The following is a 21,885-nucleotide window of genomic DNA, read 5'->3' as shown; positions in this document are numbered from 1 at the left end:
TCTTGGAAAGTCTCTTTTTGCATGCTGGACCTCAACCCTGGGGCGATGGCAAAGCACAGTTGGGGACATGGAAGCCTTCTGGTAATTTCTTTATGCCAGATACCAAAGCCGTGCTGGCCTTGCTGGCAATTCTGCCTTGCTAAAACCGCTGCCAAAGCCCTTGTGAGAAGGAAAAAAAAGGGGTAGGAAAGCAGCTTTTTATGTTGCAGGTCTGCAGTCCTGCCCCCACTCCCCAGGAGCAGCTCCTCTCCCACCTCCCTGCTTCCCAAAGACACTGTCTGGGTACTTCTCAAGGGAAATTAGCTTAGGGGAGAATACTTTCTTTTTTTTTTTCTTTACAGACATGAGCTGCTTTGATTGCCTGGAAGCATGATTTCCTGAAACCTGCTCCTTTCTGGCTCTTGCAGTGAGGTTCACAATAAAATGTATTGTGGTTTTGAGCTGGGTTTTATTTAAGAAAATGCCATTCTGGGTTACTCTCTTTCATGAGGCAGATGGAGAAAGAGATGAAAGGCTGGCACTTGGGACACTTCATTTCTGTTCTTTAATTGTGGGTGGTTTCTTTTCTATAAGAACAGGCTTCTTCCCTGGCAATTGGTGGGAATTAGAGTGGAACCAATGAAAAAAGAAAAAAAAAATAAGCTGTTAATTGCTTTTTTGTTTGTTTGTTTGTTTATGAAGCCTTTCATGTCATTCTCCTAGGAGCAGTTCTGTAAATGGGGATATTTAAATGCACTGTTCTTACAGACCCAGGGATGCTTCCTTGTTAGTCGCTGCCTCTTGTGCACCACTTGCTTTGGTGTAAGCCACGCTGTCTTCCAAGGTGGGCTTGGAGCCTTGGCTCGCACTGGTGGTATCGGGTGCAGTCACTGGGAACCAGTGCAAAGTTGTGGTTTGGAAGATGGCAACCGAGATGGGATGTGAACCCGTACCGTGTTAACACTTCCACTAATTAAACATAACTTCAGGATGGAGCCCTTGCAGTCACTGGTGGTTGGTGTCACTTGCTGACCAGGGATGCTGAAGAAGACACGTGCTGTGTAACCCAGGCTGCAGAGCAGCCCCTGCATTTGACAGGCAGTGGGGCTGGGTGGGAGTTTTGCTTAGCGTGGTGTTTGGTTGCTTTCTAGGATGAAGATATCTAAGTGGAGGTGGAGCAACATCTCCATCAGTGCGCGGTCGCAGCTGAAAGGCACCCTGGCCCTGCTTCTCGTGGGCAACGTTGCCTTTGTGATAGCTCAGGTAAGCATGCTGCCTTGTTGGTGGGTCTCTGGGCTTTAAAACGGTGCGGTGTCTGGGATGGGTAACCCCAGGGACTTGTGGGACTGGTCTGTGCACGCGTCGGGTCTCCAGCAAATGCGAGGATGTGTGGCTTGGCTTAGCTCTTTAGTCTGGGCTTAACTGAAGTTGTACCATTCATGGCTAAGAGGGTGCACAGATCACTGCCAGGGCTCTGAAAGGCCGTGGCCCTGCTCTTGCAGTGGTTGGAGCTTTAATTTGCTTTGCCTGGAGTATTATTATCCCTTTCCCAGTAAACATGGAATGAACAGAACTCCCCCTAACCAGCAGGTGATTCTGGATGGAAAAATAACATCCCTGCCCCACAACAAGCAATAGCCAGGGAGTTTCTGTGCCCTGTGTGAAGGGATGCGACCACCTTACCAAGCACAGGCGTGTGGTGGTGACACTGCCAGTGGAGCAGCTCCTCTGCCCTCTGATGCATGGTCACGCTGCTGCCTGCAGTGGCTGAGGGGTGGGAGGCTGGGGTGTCAGGGACCCACCTGAAGTGACAAAGCTGTGCTTGCAAAGAGAGCACGTGGGCTTCTCCAGCCTGCTCGCGTCCACCGGCACACTGTCCCGCTGCAGAGTGGATTTGCAAGGGTTTGCTTAAGCTTTCAGTGAAGCTTTTGGCTGAACCAGCTCTTCAGCTCCCTGAGTTTACTGTGGAGCAAGAGTCAGAGAGCGTCAGAAGACTTGGAGGGTTTGGGGTTGTTTGGGAGCTCGGTTTTGCCAGCTGAGTGAAACAATGAACACTTCCTTTCCCAAGGAATCACAAACATTGTCATTTCATTCCAATTTGTAATGAAAACACAATTGGAAAAATGCGGGGTTTCTTGCAAGATGGAAATCTCAGATTTGACCTCGGATGGAGGAGGAAATGCCCTGTTTGCTTGGGGCAGGCTGGGCGGGGGATGCCCCCAGTCCACCCGTGCAGGCTCGGTGCGGATGCTGACTGCTGCTTCTCTTCCCCCACCGGCCTGATGCTCCGAGCAGGACCTGGCACAGACCTCCAACAGCCTGGAGGAAGGGGCAGATGTGACGGCGTACTGGTGGGGTGAGTGGACCAAGTGGACGGCGTGTACCAGGACCTGCGGGGGAGGCGTCAAGTCCCAGGAGAGGCACTGCCTGCGGCAGAGGTACGGCGCCTGCCTCCCAGGGTGCGGGCAGCTCCAGCTTGCTGGAGATAGACTTGGTCCTGAAGGTCATCGCTCAGTAGATAAGCGCTGGTGAAAAGGTGTTGTCTGGCAAACCAGCTTGTGCAGAAGGTAAGTGTGCCCCGAGGATGCTGTGCCCTGGGCACCCCTGCCAGGAGGACCAGCCAAGCTATTCCTGTGCTCTTCCTGAAGCTTCTCCTGCGGGGATTAGTGCGGATGGGCAGCAGATGTAGCATAAGCCTGTTCTCAAGGCTTCTGGGCACAGCAGCAAGGACACTGTGGGGTGGTTGGGGACCCCTTGATGCTGGCTGCTCCGTGCATGGCTCTGCCTGCTCCGGGCTGTGTGGTTGCCAGAAGGCACCTTGCAAACCTTGTCCCCGTGGTACCTCCTAGGATGCTGTAATAAAAATAGTTGGTGCTGCAGGTAATGAAGCCAGAGAGACCTTTGCTATCAACTCCAGTGAGCTCGTGATAGATCTGTGTGGCTCTGCTACATGGAGGCAGATCTTACAGAAGCAGGGGACAAATATATTTTTAAAAGGGAAACGAAGGGTTTTGCCCACGTCTAACCATCATTTCTTTGTTCAGAAGAAAGTCAGTGAGTGGGCTGGCTAATAAAACTTGCACTGGAACATCCAAAAGATACCAGCTCTGCAAAGTACAAGTAAGGATATCCTTTTTCTCGTCGGGAACACCTGATACAAGATGTGGAAAGTCCATGCTTGCTTTGTGCAATGGCATTTCTGGGCCCCTTGGAGAGGAGACACCATTTGCCCTGTAGCTGTCACCCCATTGCCCCTCCAAGCAACTGGAAATCCCTTCTTTAGTGCCCATCACCATTCTGTTGGGGCTTTGGGCCTTTTGGCTGTGCTGGGGGCCAAAAAACCTAGCGGGTGGTTCTTGCACCATCTCCCGAGGGGGTTTTTCCTGGCCATCCCTGCAGTGGGAGGAGGAGGAGGACGTGGCTCTGGATGGGGCAGGCGATGGAAACACTCCTTGCAGGCGGTTAAGATGTGCCAGAAACCTTTCCCGCATTTTGTTTTCATCAGGATATTAATGTATCCCATTCTAGGAGTGCCCTGCGAACGGAAGGAGCTTTCGAGAGGAGCAGTGTTCATCATTTAACTCCCATGTGTATAACGGCAGAACGTATCAATGGAAACCTTTATATCCTGGTAACAAGACATTCTTTGTGTGTTTCATAATGCTTAGCCAAAATATTTTGATAGTTATGATGCTATAGCCTGCAGGAAGGCTCCTCCTCTGCTGTTTTAAAGTGATTTTTCAGAGACACAATCAGCTGTCTCTCAAGTTCAAAGGCGTGTTTTGCAGCTGCAGGGTAGCTTAAAAATCCAGTAACAACACGAATTTATGGCTGTAGCCTGTGTTGGTCACAGCTCCCGAGGACCAGAGAGCTGAGAGGCTGGAGGGGGATGCGAGAGCATGGGGGTGATGGACTGTGCTGGCAGGGAGAGTCCAGCTCATCCAAACAAGTGTCCTTTGAGCTGGGGCCATTGCTGGCTGAATTGTTTTTCGGTGACATTTGCTCACTCCCACACCCTTTCGTGTGCTCTGTCAAATGTCGCCGAGATGCAGTCAGTCAGTTTGGTCAGCCGGGCTGAGCGATGCAGAACTGCAGAAATAACTTGGGAGTCAGAGGCTGAGACTTTTATTTAATTTTTGGGCACTTAACTCCCATCAAAATCAAGCACTAAATAAAAATCATGGCCAGTTTTTAGAGCTATTGGGAGCCCTGGACCCTTCTCCTGAGGAGGAGGCTCCTGAGGGTTCTTCAGACTCACTGTGCCATTTGGGTCTCTAAAATAGAGATGGGATCTAATGCAACTTTGGTATTTTAGCGGTCTCTGTATATACCTAAGAACAATTATTGCTTTGTGAAATTACTTGTTGCCTCTTTTTGTGCCCTGTCTCACCAGCCTTCTTGGCGGGGTCAGTGTGGTAGAACCTGGCCCGTGGCAGGCTGGTTAGCTCTAGCTACTTGGCTGCTTTTGTCCCTTTCCTATGGCAAGGTGACAATTTCTTTATACCTATTTGCTCTTCAAGATGATTCACCAGAATAGTTACAGTGAATTGTTTTGTTTTTTAGCAGGCGTTCACGTGGCTCCTGGGGGATTTGCAGAATAATGTTTTGACATTGATGCTGTCGTGCTTGGGCACGCGGGCCAGTGGGTATATGACCGCTCGCTAGTTGGCGGAGTTCAACGCTTAGCATTGGGTTTCTGCTGCAAAATATGAATTTGTCATTTGCTTCCTGTGGAGATTATAAAATGTGGGACTAATGTGCCAGTGGATGCAGCCAGCCAGCTGCCTGCAGAAAGCAAAGGGTGAATTAAGTCTGGTTTGAGGGAATGTTTATGGAAAAGTTCTTATGCTAAGCTGCTATGGTTTTGAATATAGTCTTACTTGTGTATGTATTTATAACAATATCTCTATGTTAATTTAACTCGTCTGTTAAATGTTGCTATGTGAAGATGCATTTGTTTTTGTGTCATGTGTGGATAGCTCACTGCTGCAGGTCCTTGCACAGAGGCTGCTACGGCTTCGGCGCATCCCCCGGGCCGGCGGCGGTGGTCCCGCCGGCGTCGCTGGGCGCATCGGTTCCCGGCGCAGGGAGCACTGCCTGGCTGTGCAAAGGCTTGCGGCAGCGGGCTGTCGCGCTGTCAGAAGTGCGATCTCCTGGTCAGCCTGGGGCACAGGAGATGGTAGCTTCTGAACCGCTGGCTGCTGCGCAATTGTGCTGTTGCTGCTGTTGTTTAGCCTGGCAGAGATTCATTGACATTGGTAGGATGAAAGTTATTGTGTTTCTGCTGTTTTGAATGTGTCTCTATATCCTTTCCCCTCAGATGACTATGTTCACATTTCTAGCAAGCCCTGTGACCTCCATTGCACCACTGTGGATGGTCAGAGACAGTTAATGGTTCAGGCTCGGGATGGAACATCCTGCAAATACACTGATTTCCGAGGGGTTTGCGTGTCTGGAAAATGTGAGGTTGTTAAACATTATAGCAAAAATATTGTTAGTAGCATTCAGAAAATTACAATGGGTGCGACGTTTGCCTGACCCTCAATGCTCCTCTTTGTGCATTTTTTTAGCCGATTGGATGCGATGGCATTCTGTTTTCCACCCACACCTTGGATAAATGTGGAGTTTGCCAAGGAGATGGGAGCAGCTGCACCCACGTAACCGGCAGTTACCGGAAAGGAAATTCCCATCTTGGTAAGGCTTTATTTGTATCAGAGAGCTATTTTTTAAAATGTACTTATTTTTGACAAATTACTCTGAGCTCTTACCAACTGCCCTGGTTCAGGTTTTTCCCACGTGTTCTCTGTGTGTTAATGTCACTTGTAAATTTGGGCAGGGAAAGTCTTCTTTAAAGAAAACCGGTAATTTTGCATGGTGCTTGTCAGAAGCCTGAGGTCTCTGATGCTGAATGGAGCAAGAGGCTGGCGTCTATTTTAGTTTTCTTTCTCGTGACCCCGTAAGACTAGAAATAAATGATTTGCAATAACAGGAAGCGAGGATATTTTGAAAGACCGGGATTTCCAAACTTAGTGTGATGTAAAGCAACAGAACCTACTTTTCCTAAATATAGCAGTCTAACTCCGGAACAATGATTAATGCTCTCTGAGGGCTGGTTTAAGATGGAGCAAGCTGCAGGAACTCCAGTGGCCTCAGGAGGACTTGTCCCATCGCTTACCTGGTGCTAAGCAAAGGGGAGTCGGAGGGGAACCAGGCTGTAACCGCTGGCTGGGGTTTTGGGAAGGCTGGCTGGCACAGGGTGCAATGCTGAATCGCAGGACTGTTCCTCTAGCTATTAAAGCAGTCTTCAGGTACCTTTTCTTACACCAGTTTAGATAAACTTGATATTTGTGCGTGTAAAGATTGCATCCTTTTTCCCCTTGGCTGCCTGTTTCAGCCATAAACCAGGATGTATAGTTCACACACTTTTTTTTTTTATTTATTTTCTGTTATCCATAAGGCCCTATTTGCAGCCTGACAGTTATCAACATTAGTTTGTGGGTTTATATATAGCTCCTCTAAAAACAATTTTGTATTGGGCCAGTTTGCTTGACCTATTGCAGTATTCACTACTGAGTATCTCATTCGGATTATTTGTTACAAAAGTTCCTTTCATTAATCTGTAGTTTCCCATAGGCTATTCTCTGGTAACGCACATTCCCGCTGGAGCAAGGGATATCCAGATAGTAGAACGGAAAAAATCTGCAGATGTTCTGGGTGTGTATAACCTCTTGGTACTTCCCTAGCATGCACGCATGTCCTAGCTAACGCTTTTTTCCAACACGGAGACGAACGCAGTCTCATTGCAGACGTGAGCTAAGCCCACGGTCAGTGTAGATCACAACCGCGTTGTCTAAGCCAGCGCACTTCTCGCTGCGGTCTGAGCGCCTGGCCTGTGTGTGTCAACACTTTGATTGCTTTAATGCAGAAGCTGTTGGTCAGTATTATTGCTACTTCAGTGTTGTGTGACAAATGACACTGGTGCCAGATCAGATTGCCAAGTGACTTCACCTCTCTTGTGATCCACTTGATCTTCTCCTGCTTGGAGAATGTGCAATGGCCGCATGACAACAGCACCAAGGAGATGCGGCCTACGTGTTGCCTTAGTGGAGTGTTGGTGGCCAAGCCATCCATATCATGACGGAGATGGCAGAGCTGCTCAAGAGGGGTGTGGAAAAATCTGGACCTGCCCAGGAGAAGCACATTTGCTACCATCGTGATCCGATGCTGCCTCAGAGGCTCGTGGCTTTGTGCAGGAAGGCTTCAATGAAAAAGGCTTGATCTAGTGCAGTTCCTGGTTAGCTGTGGATGGCCTGTCTTGGGCCACCGCTGTGTTAGGTGGCATCAGCTCTGTGCTCCCAAGATGTTGGCCATCTTACTGTCTGCAGCGCTGTGATTATTAAACGTTCATGCTGTGCTAGCGCCAAAAGGGTGAGAGGAGCCATGGACTCGTGTAGGCCGTGCGCCCAGGAGCTTGCCGTGTAGAGGGACACGTGGCCCAGAACTCACGTGGGGCACATACCCGCATGATGTGTTGGAAATGGGTGACAAATGCATTGTAATGTAACAAAATAAGTGTTTCTCCTACAGTGACACTCTAATAACTTTATTCCCTGAATGAATAAGCGGCAATATTGCATACCTCTGATCTTATATGTGGTTACACTGATTTTTCTCTCTCCTTTGAAGCTGTGGCTGATGAAGCTGGGTACTATTTCTTCAATGGGAACTACAAAGTTGACAGTCCAAAGAACTTCAACATTGCAGGCACGGTGTTCAAGTACCGCAGGCCCATGGATGTTTACGAGACCGGCATAGAGTATATTGTCGCACAAGGACCGACAAATCAAGGGTTGAATATAATGGTGTGCTTTGGCTCTTCATGTTTGCGAGGCTGGGGGTGATGGGGAATGGAAAATCTATGTTGGATTGAGACAAGGGTGGGCGTGGGAGCAGAGTCCTGCCATGGTTTCCCAGCTTTCCTGGGCAGCTTGAGGAGGAGAATGGGAGCAGTGGCTGTGCCCAGTTCCTTGCACCAACCTATATAATTTGTGTCAGTGTTCTCAGATGCTGGCAGGGCTGTGAACAATGAGCGTGGGCTTGGTAACCCCTCTGCAGGGAGAAGATGCCTCAGGCACTGCAGGGGGATTTCTCTTCTATTCCTTGGCGTTTTTATCTAAGTTACCTGGCAGGAAAAATAAGAATAAGAAATTGAGCCAGATAGCTTAGAGAAGTGCAAAAAACTTAAACCTCAACTCTTTCTTGAAAGCAAACCATCTAAAACCAGGCATATGAGGAAAAGTCATTGACTTTTTCTTCTGTGCAGCCAGCCAAAGCCCAACTCGGCTGTCTTCCATGTAGCTCCAGGCTGCTCTGGAAGGGATGGTTGCTTGCTTGGGTGCTTATAAAGCATTGGACCAGTAAGAGGTTATAGTGTGTCAACTGTGAGTCCCCAGCCCCAGTGGGGATGTAATAGCTGAAGGGGTGCGTGTGCATGCTCCTCAGAAAGCCACAAAAGAGATGGTCAGTAACTTCTGAAGTGGCTCTCCTAAGTCTCTGGTTGCTCAGCACCAGAGAAGAGTGTGGCTTGTGGCTCCCAGTCCCTGAGCTGGGGCTAATCCCCAGGGCAGTGCTGCCAAATCAGCCTTGGAAAATTGGGTTGTAAGAAGTTGGCAATATGATGGAAAGCAGATTGGAAATAGCAAAGTAAATGCTCACCAACTGTCAAGTCCAAGATGAATCACAAGCTTTGTGTGCCCTATATTCAGTACATCCGCTAATAATTTAATTTGTTTGCTAGGTCTGGAATCAAAATGGCAAGAATCCATCCATCACTTTTGAATACACCCTCCTGAGGAAGCCACACTCAAAAAATCTGCAGCCCATCTACTACACCTTCTCTGAGTCAGAAAGTGAAGAAAGCAGAGAGTTTGATGGAGACGTGCCATTGGGTTTTATCCAGCACAATGCAACCTATTTTGGAAAAATCTCCAGGGAAAGGATAGACTTGGAGAACCAGGTGTTTGGAAGGCAGGACACGGAGGAAGATTTAAACTTGAGCAAAGGTCAGGAAACCAATGAGGTCTATGAAAGAGCAGAAACAATTGACTGTGAGCCAAAACTGAAGGGCAAACAACCCCAAGGTAAGGAGGAGACTTGGGCCTCACTGTTCTGCTTCCCAGAGCTCTTGTTGAGAAATGCTCTGTTTCTACCTCTGGTGATTCTGCTGGTTTGTTTTTTGGAAACCTTGGAAAGTTCTTTAAAACATCTCTGCTCATAAATCCTCTTTGCCCTTCAGGTTCTGGTTTCTGGTGGGTGGGGGGGTGGCCATGGTAAGATCTTACTGCTGGTGCCCTGCTGTGCTTTGCCTCATGTCAAGGACAGGAGGGAGCCCTGGGTGCACAGAGGTCCCCGTCACAACATCTTCATCACCTCCCACCTCTCCCCAGCCCCTAGCAACCTCCTTCCCACTCCAGTCCCTTGGGCATCCCACCACCTAACTGCCTTGAGTGCTTTCCTAGCATGGCTGCATGGCTCTGGGGCCAGGAGGGCGTCTTCCTTTCTGACCTCTGCTATTGCTTGGGGCAGTGCTGGCAGGTGCTGAGCTCTCCTCTGGCTGTGTGATAGCACGATGAGACCCACTCTTCCTGAGGGTGTACAGTGTTATGATATTCCCCCTCCCCAAGACCCCAACTCCTGCCTCTAGCCTCTTGGGTGGCTGCTCAGGCTCCGGCGTGTCCCTGCTGCTCCGGGCTGCTTTCGCCTCCCTGCCTGAATGCATTTTGTGGTTGTCAATGTTGTTTCCCCCCTGTTGGCTCCAATCTAGATTCAAACGTAACCAGGTCTACTTACCAGACAGACCATGACGACAGAGACTTGGACCCCAGGTTCACCTCCAGGGAATTCCTTTCGGAGAATGCCATCATGGACAAGCTGCAGGACAAGACCTCAGACTCCAAGGAGCTGATGCTCAACGTGACTGTGAACAGCATCTTTGCTCAGGGAGACCCGATCAACTCTGTGGGGCCACACATTGACAGCCTCTATGGTGACTACGAGGACACAGATGGCGTTGTGACCTACACTATTAATGGCACTTACATGGAGCTAAGCAACGGCAAAGCCAACAACACGTCTGCAGAGACGCCGTTTTCAAATGCCACTGTCACCATGAGCAGCCCTCAAGGGAACAGAACCCACAAAGCAAGGTAGGAAACATGTCTTTAACTATAGTCAATCCTATTTATTGCTGTTCTCAACTCATAATAGCCCTGTACTCAATGCAGACCCCACTGCATGCTTTCTGTCTGCTTTGGAAGCCAGAAGGTAAGTGAGCGTAGGATGATGTATGTGAAAGCTTTGTGTTGGGGGTTAATTTGGAAGAAAGGACCAGAGGTTTGGGAGCAGAAAGTCAAGAGAGCATTTAAGCAAGAGGAAAATTCACTGCCCTCCTTAGTGGGGATGTTGGCAAGTCCATGTTGATGGCTGTCAGCTTGTGCATTGCTCTCTGCCTGTCATAGCTCGTTATCAGAGCCATGGCCATAAAGAAGCCTCTTCCTTTTGTCTTCTCTTGTCACTCTGCTCTGATTCCCCAGGCCCCTTCCTCTCAGTTCTGATGCAGCAGAAGTTGGTCCTGGCCCCTTTTTACCCACCCTGTTGACTGCCACCGGCGATCTCCTCACTTGTGTTGGCAGGAACGTGCTTCCAGCAGCTCCCAGGCACGGCCCTGGCTGCTTAACTACCTCTGGAGAGGCAGAGCAGGACAACAGGAGCTCTTCTGTAGGGCCTGCAGAAATAGCCTGGGTTTGCTGCCTTGATGGATGCAGCAGCAGTGCAATTAGTGACTGCTTTGACAGGAACATCAAAAACTCCACTGGCAGCTCATTGATGATAGGACCATCACTTCAGGCTTCCTTTTAATGGCTGGTTTGGAGTGGTAGTGTTGTAAAATGCAGTTGGAAGGTAAATAAAGGCTTGATCTGTCGTTGGCGGCAGAGTTCATCCAGGCAAGGATGGACTGGGTGAATGGGAGTCTCAGGATAGTGCTTGTCCACCGGTCTGTGTCTAGGGTCTTTCAGGGTGCTCTGGGGCTTTCTGGGGAGCAGCCACAAAGTGAAGCAATCTGTGGATAGCTGGTGCTGAAATCAGGGACTTGGGAGTCATCCAGACCCCAGACCCACAGCCATGGATTTGGGTCCTGCTGTGCACCCCCATGGCTTGTTTGGGGCCCATGGCACCCAAGCCTCCCCTGTGGGTCTCCTCCTGGCTCTGTTGCTTTGGGTCTTCTGTCTCCCAGTCTTCACCATTAGTAAAACATGGGTGATGATGCTGAGCTTTGGCAGATGTAAAGCACTGAGCAGATGCTCTCTGGTTCCAGTTAGCTGTGTTTACCCAGAACTCATACTAGCTTATGCTAAAGAAAATGTCCATGCAGCCAAACATATCAACAAACTTCTTAACGATAACAACGTTAAAACATTGCCAAGGGCATCTCTTCCCCATGGCTTGGCTTGGACACTCTACCTTCAGCTGCCAAAGCAAGCTTTTCATTAGCACACTGACAGGCGAGGGCAGCGCTGTCAGCTCCCCTGCCTTACCGTGCCGCGGGGGCGAGGCAGGGGGCTGCCCTGGTACCCACACCTCTCTCCCGGTAGCTGGTAAATGGGCTTAATGCTTCCCCTGTATTCCCTAACCTCCTGGGAATACAGGGACCTTTATGTACTCTAAACTTCAGAGCAGCTTGGCTATTACAGGATAATCACAAAAGACTGTCTGTGGCTCCTGGGTGGTTTTTTGTGGTGCTAAAAATCTCCTTGCACTGTCCCTGGCTGCCCTTCTGTTGGAGACACAGGGGAGGGATTTAAACCCCTTCAGGAAGGATACCTAGCATTGCAAATATTCTTTTTTTTTCCCCACTCTTCCTTTGCTTTCATTCTACAACGCTCTCTCTTCTTCCACCCGCTCTCTAGAATAAAATGAGAACTTTTCAGATCTAAGCGCTCATAGCTGAAAAGGTGTTTGTTTTCTGAGACTTGCACTGCCCAAAAGGCTGTACCCGTGCCCATGCCCAGCTGGGGCTGTAGCCTGGGCTGAGAGGTGCTCGGCTCCTCACTGGCTCCATCGCTCGCTGTGGGGCTCTACTGAGTGGCTGAAAGGCCAGTGGAGGCAGATATGGGGCAGCTGAGGTGCAGGGAATATGCTATTTGGAGGCATGTAATTCTATTTAAAACCAAAAAAAACCAAACAAAAAAAAATGCATGGGACAGCCTACTTGTACCCAGGCCTTTGTTGCTTCCCCCAACTTCTTATCTATTATTTCAAGCCCAGTTGAAATCATAACACTAATCACTAATCTGTATCTCCTGGGTGGGAATGATGGATGAGGAGCTGCAGCTCAGCTCACTGAGGCCAGGGTTCAGACTCCTGCTGGCACCCAACACAGCCCATGCTGACGGCGGGATGCAGTTTTGGGCTTGCTGTGTCGTGGGCAGGGTGCTGGAGCACGGGCCATGTGAAGAGCCTTGGGCACTGGACTTGTTGCCCCAGAAGGAAGAGAGGTGATGGGACAGCCAGGAGCTGCACTGCAGGAAATGGCAATGGGACACAAGGGGAAACCTCTTGCCCTGGGTATGGGTGATATTCATCCTAGGAGACGGGTAAAACTGGACTGTGTGAGGCCCTGTGGGACCCACTCTTTTATTGGGGTCAGCCTAGTTCTGGGCAGGAGCTTCCATTTGAGACATCCCAAACCCTTCCCAGGCTCAGTTTGGGATCGGTGGTGACTTTTTGCTCACTTTCCTTCCCTGTCAATCAAGAAGGAAGGGAGGATCATCTCTCTGCAGACTGTAACCAGCCAGTCTGTACACGTGGGACGGAGTTGGTTAGACATGGGGCATTTTATTTCTTTCTACGCTGCTGTAGTTCTTGGCGTGGATGGAGTTATCCAGTCACAGGAGCACCTTGCACCAGTGTGGCATGGTATATCTTCCTCTCTGGGAACAAGCCCCTCTGGCACAGGACTGGGTGGGTGGAGGGATGCACTCCTGCCTTTCCTCTCCTGGAACAGTTAAAGTCTTCCTGCGGGATGCCAGGGCAGATCCAGTCATCCTTCATCCCGTGCCCATGCCGCAGTGTGCGGCCAGGGCTGATCCTGCGAGAGAAACCATGAGTTTCCTCTTTTCCTTAAAAATAAAAACCAAAATAAAAGACAGAAGTGTGAGCCCAGGGACTCTGGATGTTGGTCTGTGGTGTTTGTGTGCACTTGTTAGGATTATTCTTCTGCTCCGGGGACTGTTTTGGGAAGATGGGCAGCTCAGACCTCAGCTGGGGATGAGGGACTGGTGCAGATTTTTGGTGCAGTTACTTGATTGAAAAGCAGAAGCAAAGTGCAGGCAGGGAAGAAAATACTTGACTTTTATAATAAAAGAGGGAAAAAAAAAAAAGAAAAGAAGGAAAAACCCACCAGCTTTGTAGGACAATGTACTGCTGTTTGCATTTAGAGGAGAACAAAATGACAGTTTTGTCTTTGCTTGAAATAAGAGAGCTAAATGCTGCCCTATGACCAAATGTCTGATTTATCTGGGAAGAACTTGTCCCTGTGACCTTGTTACACATAGAAGCAGCTCTTTATTTAGGATCACATACATTCAAGGGACGTTGTGGAAAGATTTTCTGTCCTCAGATGTAGGATAAAGTTTATTTTGAAGCTTATTTTCCCGTTTCAAGGGAGAGGAGCCCTTGGTGGTTTTTTTGGTGCCTCCAAGAGCAGGATATAGACTGGAGGATCTAGGTAATACTCTGTTTTCCAGGCAAATTAAAGTACAAAACCCAGACATGACTATGTTTTAGTGGATCTTGCCCAAAACTGTCATCTTGTGAGCCCTCTCCTGGCTGGGTGGCAGCAGGCAGCACCGGCGGCAGCCGGGATCAGGGGCTGATGCTGGTCCCCAGGCAGAGCTGTTTTGGCAAGATAAAGCATTATTTATAGTGAGCCGAGGCTGTTATTTTTCCACAAAAAATAGTCACATTGGTTTCAGTTCCACTTCAAATGCAGGAAGTGATCATTTGCCAAGCTGACAGAGGCAATATCAACAGGGAAAATGAGATTGTTGTTGGTTTTAATACTTCTGGAGGCTCAGTGCTGGCGGTGGAAGGAGGGTGGGTCCAAAAGGAAACGACTGGATTCTCAACAGTGTCCTTTTAAAGGTTGATTTGGTAGACTGGACCTCAACTTTTTCTTATGAACAACTAAATAAGGCAATTTCAGAGCTTCTGCTGCCTAGAAATCATATAAGCTGCATATCTCGCCAGGCCAGAGACAACTGGATGTCAGGATACAACCTTGTACGCTATTTCTGTGTAGCCGTTTCAAGGGTTTGAACAAAGGTATGAGAACAGAATTGAAGCCTTTTGTTGTAAAGGTGCAGTATCCCTGATGTGTTACAACCTTAAAGCATGTAGGATGCATTGAACTGGGAGAAGCTGTTATTCTTGGTCTGACAAATGCTTTTTCGTACACCAGGCTGACTCCGTCACTCTTTTCCCAACGGCATTACGTGTTTGGGCATGGCGTGGATATGAGAGATGCAAATGACCTACCTAAAATAAAACAAAATAAACCAAACTGAAACAAGAGTGGCAAAAGCAAGCGGGTAGGCAAACGGCATGCCTTGGTGTTTAAAAGCAAAGTGTGCTTCGAGAAGCAGGCTTCTAAACTCCTGTGCCACGTGTTGGCTTTCGGAAGGAGTGAGCTGCTGAGATTTGAGCAGCCGAAAGCTCTGCTCCCTTGAGCAGCACGAGTCGGCGTGCCCGGCCCTGGAGACGCAGGGGAGGAGATACTGCACCTTTAGTCGCTGTATGCCGAGGGCCAGGTGTATTTGAGCAGAAAATGCAAACTTTGTTAAATTCTGAACTGTTTCTACTTGTGGGTATTTTTATCCCATTCTCTCTATTTCTAGACAGTGGAAGCTCTGCCTCTAACCGGGCTGGGGATTCTACTTGGGGCTCAGGACAGGTATGTTGTGAAACAAACCAAACCGATTAAAACAAACAAACCCCTAAAAAAAAAAAAAAAAAAAATAAATCGGAAAAACCAAACCCAACCGCCAAACCAAGCAAATCCCCTCCCAAACCCGAACCCAACCGAACTGCAGCCTGCTGCCAGATGTGTGTGTCTGACGTGGCCTGTCACCGCTCGCCTTGTAAATGCCTTTTTTGTTTTGTTTTTGTTTTGTTTTTTTTTTTTTTTGTGTTTGCTTATCGCTAGAAACAGATTGAAGTTGTTAAGAAAGGGCCAAGGTGTGAGTGCTGCTGACATGTACAGGTGGAAGCTTTCCTCCCATGAACCCTGCAGCTCTACATGTACCACAGGTAGTTATAAGAAGCAGCCAAATTCTGCACAACCGCTGAAATCACCTGGTGTGTGAGTCACTTTTATGTCTGTTAGGGATGGGAAGGAGCTGGTGATGCGTAGGGGAGCTTGCGATCTCTGGAGCTGGAGGTTTAGCACAACCCTCAATCCGCTCCGCCTGGGTGCAAACGTGGGGAGAGGAGCCGGGGTGCACGACGCGCAGAGCCCGCCAACCTTAGCGATGCGTTGAGTGCCGGGCGCTGGTGCCCAGCGTGTCCATCTTCCTGCAAAACCCCTCCCTTGGGGGAGCTCTGAACATCGCCTTTGCTTCCCAGCCCGGGTGGGGGGTGCGCTGGGGCTCTGCGGGATCCCCAAACCTGTGCTGATTCTCGGCATATTGTCTCCTTTCTTCCTTTTTTTTTTTTTTTTTTTTTTTTTTTTCCCCCCTTCTTCCCCTCTTTCAGCATTCAGAAGGGTTTGAAAAGCTCAACTGCTTCCCTACAGAGTGAAATTTTGAAGATTGTTGAGCTCTGGCAGGAAACAAAATAGCATCTGGCTTTTTTATTTTGTTTTGGTTTTGGTTTTTTGTTTTTTTTTTTTTTCTTCCCGCTTCTTCTACCCTGGAGCCTGATCTCCGCTGCGAGGGTGTAAATCTGGAACAGCGACGCAGATGCCGGGGATATCAAAACCGAGCCTGTATTGTTTTTGCATGAATTCCTCCTTTTTACCTCCTAAAAAGCCTCAAGCCACCTGACCTCTCTCCTCCTTTCCTCCTTGGTTAGGGGGTGCTGGCCCCGGTGAGCCCCGTCACTTGTGATGAACACGCGCACGGGTTGTGCGCTTGCCTGCGCCGCTTCCCGACAGCCCTGTCCCTGAAATAATCCAGATCCTGCGGTGCTTCTGGAATTAGAAAGAAGGAAAAAAGGGGGAGAGAGGAGACTGCAACCTCAAGGACCTCTCTTAAAAGAGAAAATGCAAGGATTTTATTTTTTTAAGCATTTGTTTTTGTCCAGCAGACGCATGCCTGCTGTGTTTCGGCAGCTGGAGCTTCACAAGCCGTCCCTTTCCCCGGGATCTCGTCAGCCACGTGTTCTGGGACATTTTTGGCTTCTTTGATCCCCTCTGAACAAATTTCCCCCTTGACTGGGCCAGGCTGCTCTGCCCTGCTTTGCAGCTAGCAGAGAGAGGTTTTACTTAAATTTCTCCTTTCTCATTGCGTTTTCTTAATGACATATCTCAGAAGTAATACCATGTCAAGAGCTGTAGATCCTTTTTGGGTTTTTTTTTTTTGTTTTCTTTTTTTTTGTTTCATGCAAACCATATGTTCCCGAGAGCTGCAATTCTTGTTACCTGTAGCCAGAGCAGCCTCCTGGTCCCCAGCCAGGTCCCAGAATGGACTTCACAACATTTACTCTGGCGCGGCAGGCTGTGGGGGAAAAGGTCTGGGTCTGAGGACACTGGCTGCCTGTGCTTTTGGTGGGGGAGCAGGAGGGGCAGGTGCCTCTTTGCAAAGCCCCCGGGACCCCTTTCTTGGGGGGCACGCACGCAGAAACGGGGTGTAATGCACACAGAGAGTGGGTGGATGGAGCGGGTTGGGGACCCTTTTCTGTCGCCTCCACCCACGAGTCTGGCAGGGTGGGAGCTGGTGGCTGCGAGGCCGAGGGAGCTGCCGAGCAGACTCGTTGCCCTGAGCGTTTCCTATAAAAACGTGTTACTCGTGTATTGATCTTGGTGGCAAGCCCTGGCAGGGGTGGCCGTGCCCGCCTCTGGAGCCGGCCGAACTCAGCTGCGCTGCCCGTGTTGGCTGGGTGGCCGCCGTGGTCCTCCCCTCCCGGCAGCATCTGTCCCATGGGCCAGAAAGTCCAGCTCGCTGCTTTCCATCAGGAAGAGGTTTTGCAAAATGCAGCTTGAGAAAGAGAAAAAAGAAAAAAAAATAAGAGTTTGGATGTCAAAATCACCAAGCATCCTCTGTTGTGTGTGTGTATTCTCTTTGAAACTAGGAGTGATGTCCACATATGCTATGTGTGTTCGCTATGATGGGATCGAAGTGGATGATACGTACTGTGATGCCATGACCCGTCCCGAGCCCGTCCATGAGTTCTGTGCTGGGAGAGAGTGCCAGCCAAGGTACCACCTCGACAGGGCGCTCCTGGGGGGCTGCGTGCTTTCTCTGCCGTGGATGCATTTGGGGGAGGGGGTCGGCGTGGATTTGGTGGGAAGGGGGGCAGCAGGGATGGCCCGTAGCACCCCTGTCCCTCCTCCCCCAGCCGCATCCGCACTGGGATGCGGTGAGACTTTCCTCCCGAGTGCTTTGGCTCAAGCTGCCGGGATAAAACTTCCAAAAATCCTGGCGGAGTTTGCATCTGTGGCTCCCATCAAGTCTGGCTTCTATCAACACAGGCGGTGTCCTGCCCTGGGCAGTGCGTGGAGGAACGTGTGGCTGATTGGGGTGGAGGGACCGGGCTTGCAAACTGTGCCACAGATCTGGTCCCTTCAGCGTCCTGAACATCGCTGAGGTCTGCTTGTGCCAGGGCAAGAGCCGGTGCAGAGACAATGTCATGCTGGAAGTCCTTCGGAAGGTTTCCCTTCTGATACAGCTCTTTATTCAAAAAGCGCAACTGCCGGGCTGTCCGACTCGGGGAACCCCTGCTGCCAGTTTGTGACTCGGGGCGTGCTTGTTTGAAGGCTTGCAAGTAACAGCAGTTACGGGCAGGACAGAGCGGTGTCTGTTGAGGAGAGGAGGACTGTGATGGTGTCCAGCTCTAACAGGGCACCTCGTCCCTGCAGAGTGCTTGCCTTTGCCTCGGGTAATTGTGAAGGAGGACGGGGGAGGAAAGCCCATGCCCTTTGCAGTGTAAGATCTCGTTGAACCTTGCATAAGGTTGAAAGCCAGGGCAGGCTGCGAGTCAGGCAAGAAAAGTGTGAGTAGGTGGATGGTGCTACTGCTGGGAACGTGCCTGCCCTGGAGACACCATGAGGACTTTAATCTCTATTTTTTGGCACAGGCATTAGGGCTCTTTTCAGCCTTTCCCACTGGTCTTTCACAAAGGCTCCCCTCCTTATAGTTGTGCAGTTCCAGCTCCATGGGCTTGTGCTGTCAGAGAGAAGAGCTGCTCTGTGATTTACCGTTGATCACAGCTCGGCGGCGGGTAAACCAAGGAGCTGCCGGGAACTCAAACGGCACGGCCGGGCGCGTTCCCCAGCACTTAGGCAGACGGGATGCTGCTGGGGCTGGCAATGCTTTTCCACCAGAAAGTGCCAGAATTTTGCCTGATCTGGGTGGGAGAGACCTTGGTTTCATCTCCCTTCTGAATTTACGTGGCACCTTTAAACGTGTGACATCTCCCTACGACTGCTTGTTGTGCCTGGAGCGCCATGCGGGGCGCGAGGCCGGCGTGCAGCCAGGGGACGTGGCTCTGCAGCTCGGAGAGCGGCAGCAGCGGGTGGCCCCGGGGCACAACCGTGTCTGGAGGAGTTGTGTTTTCTGATTCATTTAGATTTTTATGGTTTTTTAGATCGTTCTTTAATTCGGAATTATAATGTTACTGTATTGTAAAAATCTTGACTTTTTATGTCTTTTCCCTTGGTTTACAAGCTGCTCTGCTCCTGTAATGTCAGGACAGTAGCGGCACCCTCCGTTAACACATCCCACCCCATGGGGAAATGTCTCGCCTGCTGGCAGCTCATTCCTATTGCAGCCATCTCCCTCCAGGCAGGAGCAGGCCGGGTTTTCCCGTGGGATGCTGTGGCCCTCGTCCAGCCCTGCCCGGCGTGAAGGCTTCTCTTGCCTCCGCAGGTGGGAGACGAGCAGCTGGAGCGAGTGTTCCCGCACCTGCGGGGAGGGCTACCAGTTCCGCATCGTCCGCTGCTGGAAGATGATCTCGCCGGGATTCGACAGCTCCGTCTACAGCGATCTCTGCGAGTCCGCCGACATCACCCGGCCGGACGAGCGCAAGGTCTGCAAGAACCCAGCCTGCGGGCCCCAGTGGGAGATGTCGGAGTGGTCCGAGGTAAGTTCTCTGGGGAGGGCTGGCCCGGCAGTCCTGAGGGTGAGCAGATGGGCCTGCATTTCTTCATTCGTTTTCCAACTGAAACTCATCCATGGCCATCAGAAACTCTGCTTTTTAAGACATCGCCTGCAGTCATTGCACGTGGACCAACATGCACCAGTAACTTTTTTCCCCTAAAATGAGTCCTTGGGTCCCTTCTAGGATTGGGAGGCCACTGCCATCAGTCACTCATGGGGTGTTTGACCACATGCAAGGCGCTGGCATTGCCCCCTAAGGTAGGGCAGGAGATCCTCTCACCGCTACTTGCTTGGCAGCCTCTTCGCCCCACGGTACTGTGTGACAGGGAGGAGATCCCACCTCACACAGGAACTACGTTCCTATAAACTTCCCTTCCACACCACACGGAGAATTAAACCTTTTCCTAGCTGTGCCTTACGCAGATCCCTAAAGCAGCTGGAAGGTGGCTTGGGGCGCTGCTCTTGCTTTAGCTTGTCGGTTGGCTAGGGAAAACCCGTGAAAGGATTTGTGCCCCCGAATTAATTTCCGGGCAGGGCCGGTGCTCCGGCTGGAGGGTAAGACTCTGCCCCCATGCGTTGTGAGGAAACAGTCTGGCCTCTTCGATGTCTCCTGGAAGCGGGTGTGTATGGGGAGACCTGGTGATGGCTGCGTGAGGAGCGTGGCCTTTGTGCCCTGGAGCCCGCACGCTCTTTGACTCTCTGCAAAGGAGCAAACGTCGTTGCTGCTCCCAGTTCAAGCCCAGACCCCTTCTAAGCAAGAGCAGACTGAGCTCCGAGCCACGCTGTGCACAGGTGCAAGCCTGCCCCGTGGTTTACACCGTAAGGGATCAGACTCTTCCTCCTGGGAGGCTCCCAGAACACTTGTTCGTAATTTAGATGTCTCTTTTCCTCTGCAAACCAGGATGCGTCGTTCCCCTCGAGCCGGTGGAGGGGACTTTCCCAGCTGGGTAGAGAGGAGCTCCCTGCGCACGTGCTGGCACGTTATTTTGACTGGCGTAGCAAAGCAGAGTGGCTTATTTTACAGAAATCCATGTTCTCCTCCAGCATGTGTCAGGGACAGATTGCTTGAGACAGTCCTGGAGTAGTTCGTTCTTCGCCAGCAGCAAAGCTAATCTCATTTGGATCCCATCTGAAGCAGGGTGCCAAGTTGGCTGGGGAAAGAGGCATTAAAAAAAAAAAGCACATTTCAGGGATCCGAGGATTAACATATCAGCACGGTGCGTCTGAGCGCTCTGCTGTTGACACTTTTCCCTGCTTTACGTTATGCATGGAGCAAATGTGTGTATGTGAGACTGTAGTAACTCAAATTCAGTTCTAAATAATGTCACGGGGCTGAACGGTGCCAAATTTATCCACAGCGTAAAAAAAAAAAAAATCTCAGTTGTGCGGTTTGGAGCAAACGTTCTCCAAAGAGGTGGAAAGGAGCTGGCTGTTCTGGGAAGGAGGCGAGGGAGATCTCGCCGTGTCTCTAAGTGACAGCTAAAACTTTTCAACTCTGATTATGCATTTTTGGTGCCTTGGGTTTTCGCGCTCTGGCATCTGGCATCACCCGTCACAGAGCTTGCACAGCACCCAGGCAGGATACAGCCCTCCTGCATCTTAACCTGGCTGCTGAAGCTCAGGGATTTTGGGGAAGAAGAGTGGCTTTGCTGTGGATTATTTTACAGACAGTCACCTATGTGTTGTCAGTGTGTGTTTTTAGAGCTTCCTGTTAAAAATGTAAAAACAAAGCCCAGAAAGCAGCTCCCAGTTGCCATCGCGGTGGGAGCCCCTGCTGACGCCATCTCCCCTCTCCCCTCCCGGCAGTGCTCAGCCCGGTGCGGAGAGCGGAGCGTGGTGACACGGGACATCCGCTGCTCGGAGGACGAGAAGCTTTGTGACGCCAGTGCCCGGCCCCTGGCTGAGAAGAACTGCACGGGGCCGCCCTGCGACCGGCAGTGGACCGTCTCCGACTGGGGACCGGTGAGACCTTGGGGCGGCCGGCCAAGTGGCCATTGCGACCCATTGCAGCTGGCCCCGCTTGCAGGCTTGCTTGTGTCTCTGGAGCTGGGAGTTTTGGGGTCAGGCTCATCCTCCCTGGCAGCTCCCAGCTCTGACAGACCCACAGGCAGCCTGCACCTGGAGCCGTCCTCCAAACAATTTGGCCACTCTGGCTCTCCTAGTCCCAGAGTCACCTCCACCAGCGCTGTCACCCTGACTGACCACCCGGCACTGGGGTTTGATGGTGTTTGCGAGCACCGAGTCCTCCTCTTCACAAGTCTCCTCCTTGCGAAAGGCAGGGATGAGCTGCTGGAGGGGCTCTGGCCCTGGGGGTGATCCCGCATCCCACGGGGTCCCAGGGCTTCCTGACAGGTCCTACCTGCGGCTACTCCTTTGTGAGAGATGGGGTGCAGGAGGGGTCAGACCCTGAGAGATTCCCCCCCCTTTCCCTTTTCTTGTTTATTCTCCCCGCTTTTTCCCTTTTCTTATTTATTCCCCCCCTTTTCCCTTTTCTTATTTATTTTCCACCCCTTTTTCCCTTTGATTCCCCCCC

At 50.7% G+C, this 21,885-nt stretch overlaps 1 protein-coding gene across 5 annotated transcripts in view; it reads left to right on the top strand.

The window, feature by feature from the left end:
* The first annotated feature begins 1,131 nt into the window (after positions 1 to 1,131).
* Positions 1,132 to 21,885, top strand: part of ADAMTSL2 (ADAMTS like 2) — a 25,198-nt gene continuing 4,444 nt past the window's right edge. The window contains exons 1-14 of one of the 5 annotated variants that reach the window (XM_086763989.1): positions 1,132 to 1,242; positions 2,275 to 2,417; positions 3,024 to 3,099; positions 3,508 to 3,610; positions 5,300 to 5,445; positions 5,550 to 5,673; positions 6,613 to 6,693; positions 7,666 to 7,841; positions 8,777 to 9,041; positions 9,836 to 10,184; positions 15,242 to 15,345; positions 17,326 to 17,452; positions 19,122 to 19,335; positions 21,159 to 21,314. In XM_086763989.1, the coding sequence (XP_086620115.1) occupies positions 1,132 to 1,242; positions 2,275 to 2,417; positions 3,024 to 3,099; positions 3,508 to 3,610; positions 5,300 to 5,445; positions 5,550 to 5,673; positions 6,613 to 6,693; positions 7,666 to 7,841; positions 8,777 to 9,041; positions 9,836 to 10,184; positions 15,242 to 15,345; positions 17,326 to 17,452; positions 19,122 to 19,335; positions 21,159 to 21,314 (2,175 nt within the window). Of the gene's footprint in view, positions 1,243 to 2,274; positions 2,418 to 3,023; positions 3,100 to 3,507; positions 3,611 to 5,299; positions 5,446 to 5,549; positions 5,674 to 6,612; positions 6,694 to 7,665; positions 7,842 to 8,776; positions 9,120 to 9,802; positions 10,185 to 15,241; positions 15,346 to 17,325; positions 17,453 to 19,121; positions 19,336 to 21,158; positions 21,315 to 21,885 lie in introns of those variants that run through there. The other 4 variants (XM_086763988.1, XM_086763987.1, XM_086763986.1 and 1 more) reach the window with 4 other exon arrangements.

The sequence above is a fragment of the Chlamydotis macqueenii genome, chromosome 20 (genome assembly GCF_036417535.1).
Source record: "Chlamydotis macqueenii isolate bChlMac1 chromosome 20, bChlMac1.mat, whole genome shotgun sequence".
Classification (NCBI taxonomy): Eukaryota; Metazoa; Chordata; class Aves; order Otidiformes; family Otididae; genus Chlamydotis; species Chlamydotis macqueenii.
This window is presented reverse-complemented; position numbering and strand designations above follow the sequence as displayed.